At 47.8% G+C, this 22576-nt stretch overlaps 1 protein-coding gene across 1 annotated transcript in view; it reads left to right on the top strand.

Moving 5' to 3' along the window:
* Positions 1-15006: 15006 nt before the first annotated feature.
* SEPTIN12 (septin 12) overlaps positions 15007-22576 on the top strand; it is a 494943-nt gene continuing 487373 nt past the window's right edge. The window contains exon 1 of the mRNA XM_086941325.1: positions 15007-15127. Coding sequence (XP_086797451.1) covers positions 15070-15127 — 58 coding nt within the window. The 5' untranslated portion in view covers positions 15007-15069. The remainder of the gene's footprint in view (positions 15128-22576) is intronic.

Below are 22576 nucleotides of genomic sequence, written 5' to 3'. Positions count from 1 at the left end.
GGGGACCCAGGGCTTCAGGACGCTCCTCTTCTCGGGCTGCCGGTCGGCAACCAATCCCTGCGCGGCCTCCAGGGGTCACGGCCGCGCAGGCCAATCCGCTCGCGGCGGTGGCGGGCCGATGACGCGGTCAGGCCCCCGTCACGTGATGCGGAACACAGCGGCCTCAGGGCCTGGCGCGGCCCTCTTTCCACCTCGGCGGCCCCCTCCTGACACCGGGGGTCGCTGCAACGATGCGCCGCCCAGCGGGGAAGGTCTCCTCACAGCGCCGGGTTGCGGCGGTGATTTTGGTGTCACAAGGGGTAGGCTCCCTTTTTAATTAATTATGTACTTCACGGGCAGTTCCAACCGGCGTGAGGCGTCAATAAGGGGTAGGCTCCCTTCTTAATTAATTAATTAAATGGCGGACAGCGCCAAAACGAGGGTAGGCTCCTCACACTCGATCCTCCTCACAGTGCCCTCAGGCCACAGCGCGATTCTCCTCAGCAGATGACGCTATTTACAGCGCACTGCTCCTCCCTCTTAGCCCAACAGAATAGAGGCAGTTCAGGGCTTCTAGGGACACGTAGCTCCTCCCAGTCCTTCTCTAGCGCCTCCAACTTATAGCGCTTCCCAGGCAGGACAGTTCAGGTCAGGGCAGCAACAGTCTTGGAATTTACAGCGCTCAGGTAGGCAAACCAGGGCTTCCAAGTAGGCTCTTCACGGAGGGGGGGGCGAACAGCTCCACAGCCAGCCCCAGGGGCACACTCCTCACCTCCTGGGGGGGTTCAAGCCCACAGCATTCCTCCTCTTCTGGGCACCTTTTTCCCTCAGCGCTGGCGTAGTTCAAGGTCCCACGGCGTCAGGGACCTATGAAGAGTCCTCCCTTGTCAGGGGCCCATGGGGACAGCAGCGGGGGGGGGTTTATAGGGGTGCAGGGCCCAGCTCACAGGCCCATGTGGCGGTAGCACCTCACAGCAGGTCCCCCTCCCTTCCTTGTCCCAGCGCTGACTGAACCTCTGGTGACACTTCCCCCTATTTATACCCTCCTCCCAGGCAGTGCCAGGACCTTCTAGAATGTTGGCACATCTAGCCTAAACTGGTTCTAGGGGAGGGGGTGAGCACCCTGGGTGCCAGGCTTTCCCTCCAAAAGCTAGGGGTTGCTGGGTATTATTATCTAGACCGCTGACCTATGTCAGTCCAGTGGCAAAACCCATGGCCATGGCATCCATTTTAAAAGCAATACATTTCAGTCAGGTGCAGTTTTAAAATGGGGGTTTTTACAAGTGCTCACATTATGTCAGGTAATTACATTTTTCAAAAGGGGTCTCACACCACTCATGGCCTATACAGGTTTAATCCCATGGGGGAGACAATCCAGATAAGGGGGTCAAAAGCGAAAGAATTTGGGGGAAAAAGGCCAAGTCCAACAGAAGTCTTTTAGGATAATAGGAGTTGCAGAGGGGAATAAAAGGAATCTTAAGATCGCGACCACACGCAGAGGCGCAGAGGCTTACAAGGCGCGCACGTGACATCATAGGAGAATAGATAAAGCACTAAATAGCTACAGACAATGCCTGAAAGCAAAAGAAAAAGAGTGCTAAAAAAAGATTCCTGACCCAATGACTAGAAAGTGGAATGTTGCACAGCATGTGAATCCAGAAATGTCATCAACTGCCAAACTAAGCCTACTTATAAGTAACCATTACGTTCCCTTCATTGGATGTTTATTTTGGTTTCCTTTTGTTTAGTACATTTGACTTTATTTTTCGAATTCTTCTTGGGATTTGTATGGTTTTACATGTTGACTTTATTACTGATTTAGAACTACATAAATAATTTACACATTGCCTCCAAGTTAAACCAGTCTGCTCTGTACCATAGCTATAACATGGTTGACCTCATGTGTATTTAGTAACTTTAGCGGTTCACCCTGACAAGAACTCTGATTATAACTCCACAATCCAGTAATAAACCACTTTTTGCAATGTGCAGATTCTGGATTCACATGCTGTGCATTATTCCACCATCTAGTGGTTTGATCCGGAATGCTCCACTTTTGGTAGTCCTTCTATTTATTTGGGCATTGATGGATCCCCCATTTGGTGCTTCCTGTGACGTCAAACGCCCACTTGGTCGCCATCTACAGATTCTTTTTTACTGCCTTTGGGTTTAGATTCTTTGCTGAAGGCTTTCCAACATGTGAAAAATGAAAAGCTTGGAAGAAGCTTGTTGAAGAAATTCGGAAAAAGATAAACGAATAGGAGTTACCGGAGGAGTTCCCTAGCATAAAGGAGAAGATTCTTCGAAGATTTAATAATGGCCGGAGAGGGGCCTCTCTGTTTTGCACGGTGAAGACTCTGTTCCAGTTCTGCCCAAATTGCAGCCACAAATTCCCACAGAAAGACTAACAACAAGTCTGCAACCTCTGTCTGCCGATCGATCATCGAAGTGACGACTGCAACGCCTGCGCTGGGTTCAAGTCAAAGATGCTGAGAGTAAGAGAGAAGCCGAGACAGGCGCCCCACACCATGCAGGGACAGAAGCCTGCCCCATCCCTAAGATGTCTGGGTCTATCAAGCAAAAACGACAAAGTCGCCGAAGGTACAGAGGGAGAAGCTTTGGACGCCGACATGAGAATCGTCGAGGTCCGAGGTGGCGGGGGTAAGGGTGGGTGAGGGGGGGTGACCGCTCAAAGACAAAAGATCACAGGTAATGCCCTTGTCAGAGTTTCAAAAAACAGACTAAGGCACTAATGGGGGCCTCAATGTCGAAAAGGTCTCCAATTTGAGGCAAGCCCAGAGACAAGGAACCCTTCAAATCCCGCGAAAAGGAACACGGCAGGAGACAAGTCCATCGAAAAGACTCAATCATCGGAAGACATTAAAAGTCGAGACGTTTTAACATCGAAACAGGGAAAAATCTCAAGAGGAGATAAGAAGCTTGATGACCAGTATGTTGATAAATGATTCATCAGTGTCGAAACGAAAATCAACTCAACTCTTGACCCCAAAGAACGCTCGGCGAAGATCGAGAGAAAGAAGTGGTGCCTCGAGGCTGAAGTGGCTGCATTGATCCTAAAGGAGAAGGATTTTGATGCCTATCTGAACGAATTTTAAATTGGTCAAAAAACTTTGAACCCGAAAGACCAGGGGGAGAAGGAGATTAAGGAAATGTACCCTCCTGTGACACCAGAGCCTCAGGAAGAGGAGGAGGAATCCTTTTATGAAGGGGAAAAAAGAACAAGAAGGCCTGGGAATGTTTCAGGTGTCAAAATACTCTGAATATGCAGAAAGTCAGTGGCATGCAACATAGATTGATTCCCCTGAGGAAAGGATAGATTGTTATCCATTGAGACCTTTGCCTCAGGATGACACTGCAATGTACAACCAGGTAATAAGGAAGGCTGCGGAAAAGTATATGAAGTACAGCTAGAAGAGGAAAAGTTTCAGTCATGTTTCTACCAGAGACCCTAATACCATTGCAGACAAGGAATCAGTTGCTTCCAATGTTGCCCAGTTTACTGGACCAAGAAAGGGAGGCATTCAAAGAGTCTGCTTTGAGTAAAAAACGTCCTAGGAAACAAGTAAAAGAAGGGGAAAAACATCAGAAGACGAAAAAATTCATTTTAATAATATCATAAAACATTTTTCTGTTATGTACACCACATAACGTAATAATACACACATACACAACAATAAAAAATGTAATTCTTTCTCGACACAAGAACAAATTACAGAATTTATATCTATAAAATCAGTGGCAAAAAATCAATCTCGGCGCGGGTTTCGGCGTGTACAACGCCTTCTTCAGGAGCCACACATATACCTGTAAAAAACAATAGATAACATTCACAATCATTAAACACACTTTACATAATTAAAATGAATCATTTCAATCTCTTTTCATATTTGACAGATTTTTATCACAACAATTATCATAAAAACATAAAAAATTTCGTCAACATCCCTTAATACTAAATCATGTTTCCATACTAAAAAGAGTCCGCTACATGTATAGAAATGACACCAAGGTCAGAAAAGACGGGCCGCTGTTAGGCCAGGAGGAGGTGTGTTCCTATCTTGATTCTATCGCTCACGAATGTTAAAGCCTAAGTCACTGACTCTATCTTTAGGGCTTTTTCTTGGCTGGTCACCCGCTCCGGCCTCCAGAGCCATGTTGCTCCATTTCACCCCGTCGAGGGCGTAGGAGTCTCATAGCTCTGGTAGGACCGGTATATAATTCCTTTACCTTCATCTCCTTCCTCCTGCGAATCCGATACAAGAAGTGGGTGCCACATGACTTATGTGTTTGTGGTGAAGTGTTGTTTCCATTTATACCCATTGGGAACCTCCATTCATAACCAGTGGTTGTGAGCCCCCTGCCTTGTGCACTGCTCCGTTTCATTATACTTCGAATGGATTGACCCCTGCCACAGAATTTAATCGCACAGACAGCGCCCTGATGAAGGTTGATCTTATCAACTGTTAACATCTGAAACATGCGTCTGCGCATTTCTGTCCACTTGACACAGTACCCATTACACTAAAAATATTTGCATTATGAGCAACAATTTTTATTCATTGTGATTTCTTTTTGTTTGCGATGTGTCTACTGTTTTGTATCGTGTCTTGTATAGTCTTTTGATAAATGTTGCTTTTGCTATTATTGTATTATTTATTGTGTTTTTTGTGCTTGCGCTGTACTAGATTTAACATGTGTATTGATTGCTCATACATGTGGGTGCTCTTGAATTGAATTCATATAACTATATCATTGTATGAACTATTTCTCTCGTCTTTTAAAAAAAAGTGATTTATATAAAAATATTCTTTGCACTTAGGACAAATAAATTATTAATGTATTTATGTATTCTGGATAAATAAATTACAAAAACTACTGGTATGATTCATAGCTCCTTGTACATTATAGACATATTGTATAGGGTATATGTAGTGTTTTGGAGAAGTTTTGGTTTGCATTTGCTAGACAAGAAATATAAACAGGGGTACTGTGCCTGCTGCCTCCATTATCACTTCCATTGCGAGGAAGAGCTAATATCCCATCAACATCTAGGCAAGCTCCTGAAAAAGAATGAACTTGTGGGAAGAAAATTTGAAAAGAGCACATCCAATCAATGGTGTATAGCGAACTCTAGCACCCTCCTAAACAGGTATGCATGCCAGCATTGGGAGGAGATGGTAGAGCTCATTTAACACCTGCCTGAGCAATACAGGAAAAGAGCTGCAAGCTTAGCAGAGGAAGGCAAGAGTATTGCAAATACGTGCCTGAAATCTGCATCAGATGCTGCTGACACAGCAAGTCGCCAAATGATGGCAGGAACAACTTTCCACCATTATGTATGGTTACGAACCTTGTGATTTAATCCGGAGGTACTAGCTAATATCCTAAGTACACCCTTCAATGAGGAAAAGTTGTTAAGGGGCATTGTGGATAAGAAATTGCGCCAGCTTAAAAAGACATCAGAGACGGCAAAGTCCATGGGAGCGTTGTAATTTAGGGGTTCCATGAGAAGAGGTGCCGCAACAACAAGCAAGCGCTCAGGAAGAGGCAGTTTCTAATCAAGCTCACCACATCAGGGATTCCAAGGTAACAGCCAATCATCTGCACCCCAGTAGCACGGCCAGTACCAGCAACAAGGGTACCAATCCTTTCAAGGGATATTATGTGGGAGGGGACAGCTTCACAGGGGAGGCACAACCCCATCAAACAATTGACTTGCCCTACACAAACAGCCTCTCACACTCAACACCAGTGGGAGGCTGAATAAGAAACTTCCTTCAGAAGCGGAGGAAGATAACATCAGACTACTGGATATTAAATGTCGTAAGGTTTGGAAGTTTCATAGAATATGTCAAAATACCACCAGCAAGGGGACCAAAGAAAAAGGTCCATCCAGCGAAGAAACATCACATCTACTCAAGGAGGTAGAGGAAGTACTGGAAAAAAGACAATAGGTAGGTACCCAGAGAAGAGATCAAGAGAGGAAATCAATCAACATATTTCCTGATCCCAAAGGTAGAGAGATCTTTTTGCCCAATTCTAGACCTTCGTTCAGAGTACAAGCTTTCAGAATAAAATCATCACCAAGAGTATTGACAAAGTGTCTTGCAGCAGTGGCAGCACACTTAAGACAACAGATACTTGTTTATCCCTATTTGAATGACTGGTTAGTAAGCACAGACTCTGAGAACAAATGCAAGGAACATATACAACAGGTGATGAGGACACTTTTCACACTGGGGTTCTCTATAAACCTGGAAAAGTTTCCTCCAAATTCAGAACTAGAAAACTTGTTTCTAGGAGCAAGAATCAGTTCATTACCAGGGAGATTACATATGAGACCAATTCAGGAATGGCTAGAGAACCAATGGTCACAAGCAACATGGAGTAGGTATGAGCTAGTGGTGCCACACAGAACCTACATGAGGAAACGCGTGGTGGAACAGATCACACATAACATAGGGAAGGAAATTTGCACATCCAACTCCAACTGTAACCATTACAACAGATGTCTCTCATGCTGGAGAGCTCACATGGGTTCGCTCAAAGTCCGAGTGATCTGAAAAAAGGAACAAGATGCATTACAGCTTATCAATATCTTGGAGCTAAATACAGTGTTCCTAGCCTAACATGCCTTTCAGAAAGAGCTCTTAGTTAGAACAATATTGAACACAAGCAAAACAATTTTTATTGAAATTGTAGGAGAAATATTCTGAAGGAGGTGGCTGTAAATATTGGGTATCCACCGAAACGCGTTGATGCAGATATGATACTAAATCTGACTGCCATTGAATGACACAGTAGATATTAACCATTTGAAGATATTCTGTGCTATGAGCAATGATCTAAACAGATTAGTGGTTGTAAAGACATATGTGATTGTCTGCTCTACTCTCCCTTTCAGTTTTTGTGTAATGAATAGCTTTCTGATTTGTAAAATAGGGTAAATAAGAAAAAACATTCTTTTATTGATGTGAGGGGGGGAACATAAATGTGTTTTTAATCATTTTATGTAATTTTTAAAGAATTATGGTTCCATATTTTTTGATAACTATATGAGATTTGATCATTGTCTTTTGGATCAGATATAGTGATTTGTATGCAAATCAAGTGTTAAAGAGAAAAGTTATTTTAATAATCCACAGGTGTGCTGTCTGAACCTTAATGTGACCTGGGGTATAAGTAAAGTGAGGAATGAAATTATGGTAAGAGTGACAAGTGTCTGTGATCTGACAAACAAACCCAAAGGGTGTTCTTTTTTTTACTTAAAAGTATAAAGACTGGGGGGCGTGGCCAAGATGGCGGGGTGAGGAGTCGCTTTCTCCCGGAGCTCCCGACCCAGCCCTAGCCTAGAGGCTTTGGAATCACCTGTCCCCCCCCCCCCCCCCGGCACCATACCGGACGGGGAAGGCGTGTGGACCAGCCAGGCAGTTTTGAGACCGGAGATCAGCCTTGCGGGGACCCGGGAAGCAAGGCTGGAGCGCGGCGCAGATCGGCGCTGAACGGCGTCGGAGCCGGAGTGGAGGAGGGCGGCGCCAGCATCGGAGCGGGGAGCGGGTCTCTGCCCAACGCCCGAAGAAGCCTGCTGTAGCGCTGTGAGGGACAGCGGTGGAGCACCTGGGTGCCGCGACGGTGCAATGTGACCCAAGAAGGCGGCGGCTGCCTGCCGGGACGCCCCTCCCCTTGGGGTCGGCCCTTCCGCAACTCGGGGCCGCGGCTGCGGCCTGGATCTCCGGAGGCCTGTGGGACGGAGGGGCAGAGCTCCTGTAGACTTGGCCCGCACAGGGGGCCTCGGAGAGGGGATCGGAGGCTAACGCCAGCCGGAGTGCAGCGCTGGAGGAGTCTCCACGGAGCGGCGCACAACGAGCCTCGAGGCTGGCCGGAGAGGAGGCCTGTGACTACCCCGGCGCCGAGGGCAGTGACGCAGCTGGTAGAGGTGCGCAGACCCGCCGGGGCCGCCCTGGAGAGTGAGGAGGGGGTCGGCGGACTGCTGATGGACATTGCGCCCTTGGAAGGAGCGCTGGAGCTGACTGGCTGCCAGAGGACCGCTGCGGAGACCCACAAGTGAGGAGACAGGGGGAGGAGGCGATCCTGGCAATGTGTGGCCTGCGCCACGAGGCCGGTGGTCGGGCTCCGGGCCTGGCGCTTGCTCGTTACACCCCCGTGAACTGTAGGTGGTGTATTGACCAAGGAGGGCGCCCCCATAGCCTTGGTTGCCCGGCCGCAGTGCTCCTCCGTGGCCGACAACGAGGTGCGATATCACCGGGGGGCCCACTGAGACGGTTCCCCCAAGAGAGAGGGGTGAGAGGCGTCACCTGTAGACACATGGGGTTTGGCTACTGATAACAGCTGGAGGAGACCAGACCCGCAGCTATCGAGGGGTCTGGCCTGGGAGTGAGGGGGTCTCACGAGTCCATTGGGCACGAGGGCCTGAACGAACTGCACAGACGCCTGGCTCCTCAGCTACCGCATAGAGAGTGCCTCTGGAGACTGTAGCCTCTGGGGCCCTGGGCGGCCAGCCAGTGGTGGCGGGGGGACGCCGGACTGTTCCACACCCCCCCCCGTGGCCACGGCATGTGGCCGGTGGATTTGGGCGATTCGGGGGAGCGGACAGACCGCGGCGCGGTGGTCACTGGGACGACCTAAAGAGTGGACGCTGGCGTGGGCCTTCTAGGGTGGCACACCCGGACAGAGAGCGAGCGAATCCCTACGACCCCATCAAGTAGTGCCACGTGTGGTCACAGATCGGAGGCCTGGTTGACGGCGGGGGCGGTGGGCGGCGGTGCTGCCCGGCAGAAGGAATGGTGAACCAGAAAGGTGGTAAGAAGAATGAGCGCACGCTCCCGGAACTGCTTGGTAGGTCCCAGAACAGGGGGGACAGAAATCAGCCATCACCGAACGCAGCGAGTGGCTCACAATCGGCAGGAGGCGGTGAACCGCCGGTCACCAGGTCTTTCTTGGAGTCGCTCTTCGGCACGTTGCACGATGACTTTCAAACGCTAAAGCAGGAAGTTGCCGGGGAAGTCCGTGAAATCCGGAGAGAGGTGGATGGCCTAGGAGAGAGAGTGGCCACGACAGAATGCTCTACGCAAAGGCAGGACGAGGAAATCATGCAGCTACAGCAAGAAGTGCTGCGCTTGAGGGACCAACAGATGGACCTCCAGGCCCATAATGAGGATTTGGAAAACCGCTCCTGGCGGAATAACATAAGGGTGTGGAGAATTCCATCAGTGGAAGAGGGGTCGGATGTGGCGGGATACCTGCGGGAACTCTTCAGAGACATATTGGGCGAAGCGGTGGATTTCCCAATAAGGATTGATAGGGCTCATAGAGTGGGACCCCGGAGACGTGCTAATGCCCCACCCCCGGATATTTTGGCCTTTCTTCCTGATTTCCCACTGAAAGAGCGTATCATGGCGGAGGCCCGGAAAACACCCTCACTGGCCTTCCGAGGGCACCTGGTGGCCTTGTACCAGGACTTGTCCGCGATCACCCTACAAAAACGTAAAGCGTTTAAGATCGCGACAGACTTCCTAAAGCAACACGAAATGCCTTATTCATGGGGTCATCCTTTCCGCCTTATTTTTAAGTGGAACGGTGAGGTACATCAGCTGAGGTCCCTGCAGGACACATGTGAGGTATTGGGGATCACCGCGGAGGAGGAGGATTCCGCTACGCCGCGCAGAAGACGCACCTCGGAAGACGGATGGCGCAGGGTCTTGAGACGTAGAACATTGGCGGCGCCTCAACGTCCAAGTTCGCCCACCATCAGGGCCAAAATGGCGAGCGCCATCCAAGCAGCTGCGGGAGACACTACGATGAGTGATGGTGTCGCGCTGACAGCGTGAGATTTCTCCGGGGGGAGAACGACATAGCATTGCAGTTATCGCAGGATTGGGATTCTGTAGGGCGGGGAGGGAGCTGAGGGTGGAAGGGTGTGGCTGGACGTCCACTTAGATACTTTACCACGTACTTGTCCGAAGGGACATGGCTGGGACAATTCTTCAGAAGGTGTTGGGGGACCTGGAAGGGGAGGGAGTTGGGGGAAGTTGGGGGAACGGGAGGGGTGCGGGAGGAGGGAGAGTTGGGGAGTTGGGGGACAGGGGGGTTGGGTGTTGGGTGTTGGGTGAGGGGTGGGGTGGGTACAGTCCGTTCAGTGCTCTTGTTGTTTGCGCGAGGACCCGGTGAGGGTCATGTCGCTGCGTAGGCTCACACACCGACCCTCCCTAATGTGGATTCGCTGCGTATGTCACTTTGTTCTGACTTATCATGGGGTCCCTTAAGGTTGTGACCCTCAATGTCAAAGGGCTTAACAACCCGGTTAAGAGAAGGGCAGTCCTGTCCTTGCTAGAGAACACTCAGGCTGACATTTGTCTCCTCCAGGAGACTCACTTGCTCACACGGGATTGCCATAGATTACGATCACGCAAATTCCCCACGCAGTTTTTCTCATCGACCACCAAAACAGCTGGGGTAGCGATCTTAGTGTCTGCTTCGTTTAGGGGGGAGGTATTACACAAATTCGCAGAGCAGAAGGGGAGACTCTTAGCGCACAGGTTTAAACTAGGGACCCTGACATTTACCATCGGGACAATATACTGTCCGAATGAAGAACAGGATAGCTTCATGCGCTCAGCACTAGTAGACATAACAGCATCTCCAGACAGACACATTATTTTGGGTGGTGACCTAAATATGGTGTTTGACTCAGCTACAGACAGGTCAGCCCAGCGGTCCCCACAGTCGGGGGGAACTATCACAGCTGACAAAGTCCCAATTAGTAGACCTGGATTTTCACGACCTTTGGCGCTACTTGCACCCTGCAGACCGGGGCTACTCTTTCTACTCTCACGCGCATAAGACGTACGCCAGGCTGGACCACCTACTGGTTACTGGCTTTGGCCACGACATCGGAGATGGGGGTCATTTCCTTATCGGATCATGCGCCGGTCTCGGGGTCTTCTTCTTTGCCAGCTGATCGGGCCCCTCGCGGGGTCTGGCGCCTTAGAGACGCTCTTCTACATAGGAAAACAGTTGTGCAGTGCGTTACGGAGGCAATCAGGGACTTCCAAACACACAATGACAACACAGACACTTCAGTAGCAACTCAGTGGGCCGCACTTAAGGCGGTAGTCAGAGGGGAATTCATTGCGATCTCCTCGGCAGAGAATAGGGATCGGAGGCAGAAACGGGACGAGCTCACGCAAAACGTCAAGGAACTTGAAGAGGTGCATCGTCGCACAGGGGCCCCCAGGATCTGGAAGCAGCTGAAGGCAACGAGGAAACTCCTGTCCTCTTTAGATATGGATAGGGCGGAATATGCGGCGCTGCGGCTGAAACATGCTTATTATAAGGGGGGGACAGGTGTGGTCGCCTCCTGGCGAGCAAACTCAGGGTGACCCACGGACGCCACCGGGTGAAGGAGATCGCGGTGGGGAATGACGGGATGGTCTCAGAGGACGCACAGATAGCCGAAACCTTCCGCCGTTTTTATGCCGACTTGTATACAGGGGAGGGCCTGATGGTGCAGGAGACGGAGGACTACCTAGACTCTGTCACCCTCCCGTCCCTAGCACCGTCCCAAACGAATATCTGGAAAGAGAGATCCGGACTGCGGAGGTTATTACCGCCATCTCTAAGCTTAAACACGGTAAGGCCCCTGGCCCAGATGGTTATACGGCGCTCTTTTACAGGACGTTTAGTGCCACGCTGGCGCCTATACTGATGAAACTATTTAACTCCTTCTCTGAACCGGGGGCGATCCCGCCAGATCTTTTACAAGCCACAGTGTCGGTCATACCCAAACCCGGGAAGGACAGGGCCCAGTGCAGCTCGTACCATCCGATCTCCCTTTTAAACGTTGACCTCAGACTATACACAGGAATTTTGGCGGCACGCTTGGCGCTCTATCTGCCGGGTCTGGTGGAATCGGATCAGGCCGGGTTTGTGCCCGGGAGGCAGACGGTGGATAACACCAAGAGAGTGGTACATATCTTGGAAAAGGCGTCACGGGTTCCCGGAGAAAGGATGCTATTGTCGGTTGACGCTGAAAAAGCGTTCGACCGGGTGCACTGGCCTTATTTAGAGAGGGTGCTGGAGAAGGTGGGCATCGGCGGGAAATTTCGCTCTTGGGTGTTTAATTGCTACCGGTTCCCGTCGGCGGTGGTGCGGGTGAATGGCTGCAGTTCTCAGAGGTTTAATATTGAGCGAGGCACCAGACAGGGGTGCCCGTTGTCCCCACTCCTCTTCGCTCTGTATATGGAGCCTTTTGCCCAGAGAATACGGCAGAACCCGGACGCGATCGGCGTGAAAATGGGAGGATATATACACACGGTCAGCCTCTACGCCGATGATGTGATACTGACCTTAGAGGAGCTGAGGCGTGCTTTGCCTGCGTGCGTTGACGAACTAGAGGCCTTCTCCCGGGTGGCGGGGTTCAAGATGAACATGGGGAAATCGGCGGCCCTGGATCTCTCTCTTACGCCTGCAACACGACAGGAATTACAAGACCTCTTCCCCATGCAGTGGTCGGCCAGTCAGGTCCAGTACTTGGGTATTCTGCTTGCGCCCACGCTGCAGGCAACGGTGACAGCTAATTATGCAACTCTGGGTAGAAAGATTAAAGAGGAACTGGGGAGATGGAGTAAAGGCATGATATCCTGGCTTGGGAGAGTGGCGGCGGTTAAAATGACGGTCCTCCCCCAGATCTTATATCTGTTCTGGGCGCTGCCGCTGCAACCACCTAAAGGCTGGATTCAGCAGACGCAGTCGGCCTTATCCCACTTCGTTTGGCAGGGCCGCAGACCTCGGATGAAGAGGGCTCTCTCCTTGTTGGCGCCGGAGTCGGGGGGACTGGGAGTCCCAGACTTGCGCAAATACTTTCAGGCGGCGCAGCTGAGATACCTGGTGGAATGGAGTTGGTGGGAGTCGGACAAGCACTGGCTCTTCCAGGACCAGGCGGTGGCGGGCCGTCCCTTGCAGGAAGTGCCCTTTCTGCGCAGAACGCATCGCCCTCCGAACCTCTATGCATCTTTTGTTACGCGGGTCCCACTGAGAGTGTGGGATGTTACCAATCAGATACATGAGCTCACCACGTTTCCCTCTCCGTTTACGCCTATTGCGGACAACCCTGACTTCAAGCCGGGGACTGCCCCAGGTGCCTTTACACACTGGCGGGCGGCCGGATGCAGGGCTCTTTTCCATCTGTACGGGTCGGAAGGGGTCCTCCCTTTTCAGGGTCTCAAAGAGGAATATCGGTTATTAGAGACTGACAGGATGCGCTACTGGCAGTTGCGTCACTGGGCTTTACAGCCGCAGGCACGAGACTTGGCTGACAGGAAGCTACTGCCGTACGAGAAATGGTTGGCGACGCGCACTTCGGATGCAAAACTAACTACGGATCTTTATAAGATTATACTTATCATGTAGGACTGACTGAAACTTTCACCAAGGTATCTACATATTGGTACTATACCCCGGTACGGTTACACGAGATGAATAGGCATATTGATAAAACCTGTTGGCGGGAGTGTGGACAACTTGGCACTCTGACACACGTTCTGTGGGACTGCCCGATATTGCTTCCTTACTGGAAGGAGGTGCTTGATGAGATCGATGCCCATTTTGAGATAGAGTTGCCCCGCTTCCCAGCATATGTCCTTTTGGGATTACCTAATGGGTTGATGCATCCACTGAAATCACGTAGGGGCAGACAAATTGCCATAGCACTAGGCTCGGCGATTCAAAACATCCTAATACACTGGCGCACTACCACTGTTCCGTCCATTACAGGTTGGCTGCACAGATTGTGGCATGTCCTGGGTTGTGGCATGTCCTGGGCATGGAGAAACTGTCACTTATGATGGCCGGGGAGGTGGAACAATTTGAAGAACTATGGCAGCCCTTCCATGCACTATTAGCCACCGAGTTCAAGGAATTAACCTGTCCGAGATACTTGAGATTATTGAGACTCACACCACCGATCGACTACACTGCTTAGCAGCCATTGAACCTGGGGGAGTGAGAGGGGAGGGTCGGGGGCGGATTCAAGTACATTTAGCTGAGCAGGGCACTGGACGGGGGGGCAGGGGAGGGAGGGAGGGACTGGGTGGGGGGAGTTGGGGGAACAGTTTCTAGAAAATGGGGTGTGTACAGAAAGCCTTTTTCTAGCTCAGGGAGTTGTTTAATGTTATGCACATGGGTGCGGAGCTCACAAAGCCTCTACTGCAGTAGCGGGGTGTCTGACACTACTTTAAGAGGGGCTCCCGGGTCTACAGCACGGATGTCATTGCTTGAATGTTTTTTCTATCTGTGTACTCCTTCAATAAAATACTTTAAACCTAAAAGTATAAAGACTGCCATTCAAAATGATGGTAGAAAGGCTATGTACAAAGGGAAGGACAAACACGAGAAGGGTGAAGGAAAGCCATTGAATAAGAAGCAACCAAACCAGTGACAATAAAGATGACCAATCGTAAGCAGTGGATGGCCTCTAAGTCCACTGCAAGTATTTAGTTAGAGCATCAAAGGTCTTTCACAAACAGACAGCTTGTATTGTCTTGTAGGCGAGACCTTAAATTAAGCCCTAGTGGTGGAGAGCTCAGAAGGGACTGGCTGTGGAAAGGGAATGCACCGCTTCTCACACTGCCCAGTTTGTTTGTGCTGTGGTTAGAGGTCAGTTACAGACCCTTTGATGCACAATATTCTTAACATGTCAGTTTGCATCTGCATTTATTATTGGAAAAAAGTTTCTGTCATAAATCTGCCAGTAGCTCCATCTACACCCTAATCAGAGTTATTTGCTAGATGGCTCTGTTTTTGAGGGAATTACTTGAGTTAAGAAACTGTGACCTTGTTTTCAATTGTAGTGTGGACTGTCTATAAGAGGCAACCTCACGACCCTTGCTTTCTTTCAGCCATGCTAGGAAGGGACCTAGAGCACTATAGTGTGAATATATTAAAGATCTTGCACCGTGATCCAGTTTCATCTTGCTTGGTTCTCTCTCCACAGAGGCACATCTCGTCTGTTACCTTCAACGTCAGGATGAGGAGTGGGATTCACAATCCTGCATGGAGGCCATGCCACAGCAGAGTACAAGATCAATGGTGACCTCTTCCAGCACTACAAGTGAGTAAAAAGTCATTGGATAACCGTTTCCATTGAAGATGGTCATCATTAAATGCAGGTGTGATTTGTTGTTGGAGATCTTAATCATTTGTGTGCAGTCTGTCATTTGAGGCGTTTGTTCTTAGCAATTAATTCGAACATTTCCTTTACTGGGACATTTATTAACAGGACATCTATTATTGGGGCAGCCATTGGCAGTAGTCTAAATTTGGATTGTTTTTTATTATCATTGGTGATAGTCATCATTTAGAGCAGTTATCTTGGGTTCAGTCATTGATGTCAGTCGTCTTATGTGCAGTCATCATTCATTATAGCAGTAACTTGCAAAGGATGTAACTGAAGACCGTTATCATTTGGGGGCAGGCACTATTGTGTAGAATTCTCAATAGGGTTATCATTTATGGCTGATAATCATTAGTGAGCAGCCTTCATTGGGAAGTGTTGTCACTGGGGACAATAATTATTTGGGACCATTATTGGGGAGAATTATTACCCTAACCCACAAACATTTGCAACAAATGGGGAACAGGGTACTGCATGTGATGGTGGCTTGAATTGTAAGCGTTATTGACTTTTTTATTTGTGAAGATTTCTCACTGTCCATGCTGCTTGTGAGGGTAGCTTGAAATGCCCAAACTGTATTAGAGAATCTTTTACTGACCTCGTATGACTTGTACTTTGTTAGGGAAGCTAATTATTAACTACTGGCGAGGTTGTTCTAGTTAGAACCTAGTTTCCTTATGAAAGGTGTTTTTTTTTTTTTTTGCTAATCACTTTGGTGCCATTTGACAATTCTTCCCCGAATTTTCAAAACCTAGTTTACTACTCACTTCAACTGCTGGTTGGAAAGTTTCAGGGTGATTCGTCAAGCTGGGGGGGGTCCCAAAACACACTTTCTCCATTCAATTTCCCATAGGGATTTTGATCTCGACTACAGCCTGAATCTTTAAATGGAATTACACCAAATTTGGCAGAAAGCTAGATCTTGGTCCAGAAAGAGTGCTTTTTGTAATTTGGCATACATCTGTTCAGTAGTTTTTGAGTTATGAAAAAAAATGTATGTATCTGAGATCTGATGGGCTGCCACCACTTCAACCAGGAAGTGGTGGCAGCCATCTTTGGACTCGAGACTCCGCTTGAGTCTCCCAAAAAAAGACACAGAAAAAATAGAAGGGGACAGGGTAGGAATACCGTGACCCCCTAAGCCTGGGGATGGGGTCCCCCAGGGATCCCACCTGGCCCCAAAACCATTTAAAAAAAATGCTACTGCAGATTAGCAGAGGATCTACGAATCTGTTGCAAAATAAAGGAAAAAAAGGGCTAGCTCCTGCGCTAGTTTTCTTTCTTCTCCCTGGGTGGGCCATGTCTCAGTAGGAGGGTGGATTTGTAAATATAATCTGGGAGGGAGGGTGTGCATGGCCCCCCCCTCCCCATGCCAATTTCAGCCCTGGGTACTCCATGGCCCAGCTTTGCAAATTAACTAGGAGACTGGGCATGTGCCCCCAATCCTGGGCTGATTTTGGCCCTGGGGACCCCATAGCATTTGGCACGTCCTTAATATGAAGTAGGAGGGGAGTACACAGCCCCTCCTCACAGGCCGATTTTGACCCTGGGAATCACATGCCCCAGGGCCTTCAAAAATGCTCCCGCCAGCTAGTAGTGGACTTCAGATCTGTATCCCAGCTTGCAGTGATGAGGACAGAGAAACAGATCTGAATATTGGTCCCACCCACATGAAGCAGCATTTTTAGCTGCTCCCTGCTCGCCGGAGCAATGCCCGCTCTTGCTGGATGTGTCTGGGGCTGCAGGGGCCTTGAGGCTCCCTCTACGCCACCCTCCCCTGCACCCCCCCCACAAGGAGATAGTGGGTGCCCTGAGTCCACACCAGAGCACCCACCCTTTATTGGTTGGGCCCCGGAAGATAGGGTCTCTGGCGCTAAAATGTAAAAAAAACTTTAAAATTCAAACAAAAAAGGCCACAGGGATGTTATAGTTATGTTCAGATTTTACTCACACAAAACCATAAAAATTCAGCAGTTATAGTTAGTTATCTCAAGTAACTATAACTTGTGCCTTAAGGTAACTAGACTTCGTGCCCTTGCCATGCACTGCTTGTTACATCACTCATGACATCTTCTATGAAATCATTGATAATATCTCTGCAACATTTGCTGTAAAATTATTGATGAGAAAGCTGTGCATGGCAGGGATGCGAACTATAGTTACCTCAGGGCACGAGTTATAGGCACTTGAGATATCTCTAACTACTGCTGAGTTTCTATGGTTTTGTGTGTGTAAAATCTGAACCTAGCTATAACATCTTGGTAACCTTTGTTTTTTTAGTGAATTCCTAAGGTTTTTAAAGTTCTATTTCCTAGCTTAAACGTCTTTGTAACCTGTGTTTTTGCAGTGAATAATCTATATACATTAATCCTGTGATAATGGGAATCCGTGGAAGTGCAAGATTCAGAAGTAAGGGGGTTCCCCTTGCTTAAATAATTTAAGAAACAAGGGGGCATATTACCAAGCATTAGCAATAATTATCGCTATGCTTGGTTAGCGGCAATATTTTTATCGCCTATTTTTATCGCTTAGGAGCCTTGCTATTATCAAGGTTTATCTCCTAAGTGATAAAAATCGGCCGAAATGCATGAATATCGCCGAAAAGTCCGCAATATTCATGCTTTACTGAGCTAATGCTCTTAGCCATGTTAGCCACCTACCATTGGATAACATGGCTAAGAACTGCTCTGTCCATTAAATATAATGGGGTGGCCCAGTGACCCTCAGAACCTGGGTTCCAAGTTTATATAAAGACAATGGTTCTGTTGGGAAAACAATCTCTTTCATCAACCTCATATGTAGGTGAATCTCTTAATTTTTTCTACACTATCATTAGACAAGGTATTTCATCTAATAATAACAACACATTAGAACAGGGGAACACCCTGTAGGAAGGGACCACACACACCTCTTTTAGAGGATTATATCAAATGTTATCTTATTTTTGGAATTTTAACATCAATATATCATAAATACACATTAAAAATGGCTGTCCTAAACATAATAGACATAAAAATATATCCGTGACAGGTTTGTGTTCAAGTGAAAAGTGACAAGTGCTTTAGTTTGTGAATTGGTAAATATATACAAAAAGGTAACATTGTGACAGTCCCAAACTCAAAACATTAGTTTCAACAGATACATTTTTCTTCTTTGTATTGAAACTTAGATAAGGACTGATCCGTATTTTAAAGTACGGATCAGTCCTTATCTATAATTATCTAGTATTTTTATCAATCAATCAATTTAAGTTGTTTTTTGCACGACCTTACCCGGACCGTATGGACAGTTCTTCGTCTTCCCCTTCCAGCGCCTGGTTGTCCTCTTACTCCAACAATCAATGGGCGTTCCTGTAATGTCCCAGTCAGGACCGCAGGTCACTCGAGAGAGGTCTGTTCGGAACCGGTGAAGTTCAGTCGATTGGCAGCCAGACGAGGGTCTCTTTCAGGCAGGTGCACTCCAATCATTTAGTCGTTCACTCCGTCGTTAGGACCTCTCTACCGGACCCACGTGTCGCTGATGGGCCCCAACGTTGGATCGCCAATTTGTGAAAAGCAGCGAGTCTTCTAAGACCCCCAATGCTGCCCGGTGGCAGGGTCCCACCTCTAATTCACCTTGGGTTTGTTACCAAAATAATGAGGCAAGCGCTGGAAACTGGAAGACAAGAAAAAGGTTTATTACTCTTAAGAGGAGACCACGTCAACTGCAGACACCGGGATGTCTGAGGGAGGTGTTCTGCTGGCAACTCCTTTTGGGTCTTCCTTTTATACAGGTTTGACACAATGCATTTTTATTTATCCTGGTTACAAGCTTGGAGTCTCCGCCCCGGGCAGGTTTGACACACAAGCCCAACATTGTTCCCTCAACATGGTTACACAAGCCCAACATTAATTCTCCTCCCACCCAGGTCAAAACAGACAATCTAATCTTGCAGCTGGACCTTGCATCAGGGTCCAAAACATGTGAGACTGGCCAGATCTAAGAGTCCGTTCTGTTGATAAAAACAGGTCCCATTGTTGGCAAAAACAAGTCTTGCTGTGTGCAGTGCAATAAACCATGTTTGCAAGAGTCTGTTTGGTATTTGGAACCTGTTTGTGTAAGGGTGCCCATGGGTTTGCCTGTAAACAGAGATGAGAGGAAAAACGAGTTTGTGGCAGCAAGTTGATGTTTGTCGTGGCAATAGTTTATAGCTATTAACTCGCATATCGGGTTGGTCAGAGGGATGCTAGTAAGGGCAGGGTGAAACAAAAGGTGACCATCGGAATACAAAATGGCTGCGGTTGGTCAGAATGACTTCAGTTTATGTACACGTAGGAACTACCATCAGACAAGATGGCGCAGGTAATGTTTATAATTGTCGCATTGCTTTTAACACTGCCATTCCTCAAACACACAACACCTGTATGGGGATGACTTCAACAATTTGTTACCGCATAGCGGACCATCACCTCCTCCCAGTGGGAGTTGGATATTATCCAACATGGTTATTGGCTGGAGCTCACATCCACACCTTCAAACATTCCACCTTGCAAACACAAACTGTCCACAGACCAACAGCAGCTTCTAACACAGGAAATCCAAGCTCTTCTACAAAAATGAGCAATAGAACTTTTGCCATTACACCAACAAGGCACAGCGGTCTGTTCACTTAACTTCCTAATACCCAAAAAGGACACGTCTCTAAGGCCAATTCTAGACCTACGACACCTAAACTGGTGCAACCTATCCGAGCATTTTCACATGGTCACTCTGCAGGATGTCATCCCTCTGCTTCAACGAGGCAACTTCATGGCAGCATTGGACCTGAAGGACGCCTACCATTTAACCCTGCACATTGCAAATACCTCAGGTTTGCGTTTCAAGGACAACACTTTCAGTTCATAGTGCTTCCATTGTGGGACATCAAGCTACAAGGATATTCACCAAATGCCTAGCCATAGTAACAGCTCATTTTCAAAGGCAAAACATATGTTTTCCCCTATCTAGACAACTGGCTCATCAAAACACAGACTTATCAGAGCTGTTTTCAACACACTCGGGCAACAATAAACCTACTTCAAAATGTAAGTTTCATCATCAATGCATCTAAGTCTTATCTGCATTCCCTTCAAAGACAGCCTTACCTTGGAGCCATCCTCAACTCACACAGAGGGATAGCTTTCCAAAATACAGCAAGGATTTAATTCTTCCAAATACTAATTCCACCACTTCAACCTCACCAGTGTATACCAGTGAGGACAGTTATATCAGAATGTTACTCCTCAGGGTCCGGATGATGCAATAAGGGGTCCACCTTTTGACATCCCCAACTCCTGTTAAATAATACAGAGTATTAGGGCCATCAAATGAGGGAAGGGTAGGATGGGGACAACGGGAGAAGAACCTAAAAGCCAAAGAACACAGAGGTGAATACAAGTCCATGCAACACTACTCTCAATTGGTCTCACTAGGTCATGAACTACTTTGTCCACTTTGACGTCTACCATAACAGTCCCTTGCTTCAGGAACCACCCCAATGATCAGTCAAATATAGAGCTGTCTAAAAATACAAATAAAACAACAGGTTACCATCCTACAAAGACCTTGAACCAACGCATTCACCTCTTCATTAGCCCTCTAAACATACCAGTTCTAATTCAAAGATCGGGGGGAAAAATAAGAAAAAACAAATGAGGCTTAAATTCCGCACTTTCATAGTCAGGAAAATCCAAAAATGTTTTTTCAAATGTTGTGATTTTATCTATTATATTATGTTATGTTATGTTAACTTATGTTTTGCTCCTGATTGTTTCTCTGTGCTTTTATCTTCCATCCAATTGCCTAATATGATAGCCACTAATTTATCACCATGTATCACGAATGTTTACATATGGCTTCTATGTATTCAATGTATGTATTGGCCGGCATTTTTTTCCCTTTGTTTATTTTGAAACTACCAATAAATCCTTTTGAAATCAAAATATAGTAGAAGCTAGTAATCCAAACGATAATCCAGCAAGGAAGAAAATATCCCCATGGAAGAGTTATTCCTTCCAAGGAAACTCCCTGCAACAAACAAGCAAAAGGAAGGACACTGTACTCCTACCTAGGAGTAAGAGCGCCCTGAATGCAATTAGAGGTTTCCTCACCGCTCCAATTAATTAGATGATTCGGGCTAGCAACGCCCGTAAGAGTAGATTCGAAATACCTGAAATCCTTTCACGATGTAGGAATCCGCAAAAACTGAATTCTCTCCACGGATTGCCAGGACCGAATCCGGAGAACAACGGAGTACTGGGTGTGCTCAGCCGAGCACCAACAAAGCAGTGATTTCTTTGGCAACGAACTCACCAATGCTGAACACGGATCTCCTTGGGCCCAAATCCGCTCTTTGCCGAGAGCCAAACAGTCAATCAGAATTACGCACGTTTTCCTACGTGCTGCGCATCCTAATATGGACACATGCTCTGCCTCTACTTTCGCAGGCCTTCTGGGACATGTAGTTCCAATGTAAGGTAGGCGCTATCGACTGCAATTCCTGATAGGTTAATGCGTCTCTTTGGATCTATGGAATCATGCATAGCAATAGTACCTCATGTCAGACTAATGTTGATCAGCAGTCAAGCTTGCCACTCTCTGCAGTAGTGGAACCCCCACAATCTTCTAAGGGGACAGCCTTTTCTAGACCTAGTACCACAAAGAACCTTAACAATGGACGCATTACTTACGGTTTGGGGAGCGCACTCACAAAAGCTAACTGTGGGGTCACTGGACACCTAGCCAAACTCCTCTCCATTTCAATCAGCTTCTTGTTCGTCTAGCACTAAAAACATTCTTTTCTCACCTCAAAGGAAAAGTGATTCTCATCAAAACTGACAACATGACCATATCTACAAAAACAGGGGGGCACCAGGTCACCTCAGCTATCTGGTGACCTGGTGGGTCGGCAGTTGTGTAGGGCCTTATGCATGGGTCAGGAGCTTGAACTGGCATCTTTTCTGTACGGGGAGACAGAAGAATTCCCTGAGGTATGGGGTGATGTGGGTTTGTCCATGGAGACCCAAGATGACTCTGGCTTTGGCATTCTGTATGGTCTGTAGTCGTCAGAGGTGAGTTGTGATCCCTGCCTAGAGGATGGTGCCGTAATTCAATCGGCTGGAGATGATGGCCTGGGTGTTGGTACATCTTGAGCTTTGGGGTAGCCATTTGAATATCTTACGAAGCATGTGGAGGATGAAAATTCGGCGGAGGAGACAGACTTTACCTAAGTCATCATGGTTAGCTTGTTGTCCAGAATGATGCCTAGGATCCTAGTGTGGTCATTGAGGGTCGGAGTATGTCTGGGGCATCCCCTTAAAATTGCCCTGGAGAGTGCTATAGTTGCTTTCTTATCTGGTCCAATCTAGA

Source organism: Lissotriton vulgaris, chromosome 10 (assembly GCF_964263255.1).
Source record: "Lissotriton vulgaris chromosome 10, aLisVul1.2, whole genome shotgun sequence".
Classification (NCBI taxonomy): domain Eukaryota; kingdom Metazoa; phylum Chordata; class Amphibia; order Caudata; family Salamandridae; genus Lissotriton; species Lissotriton vulgaris.
This window is presented reverse-complemented; position numbering and strand designations above follow the sequence as displayed.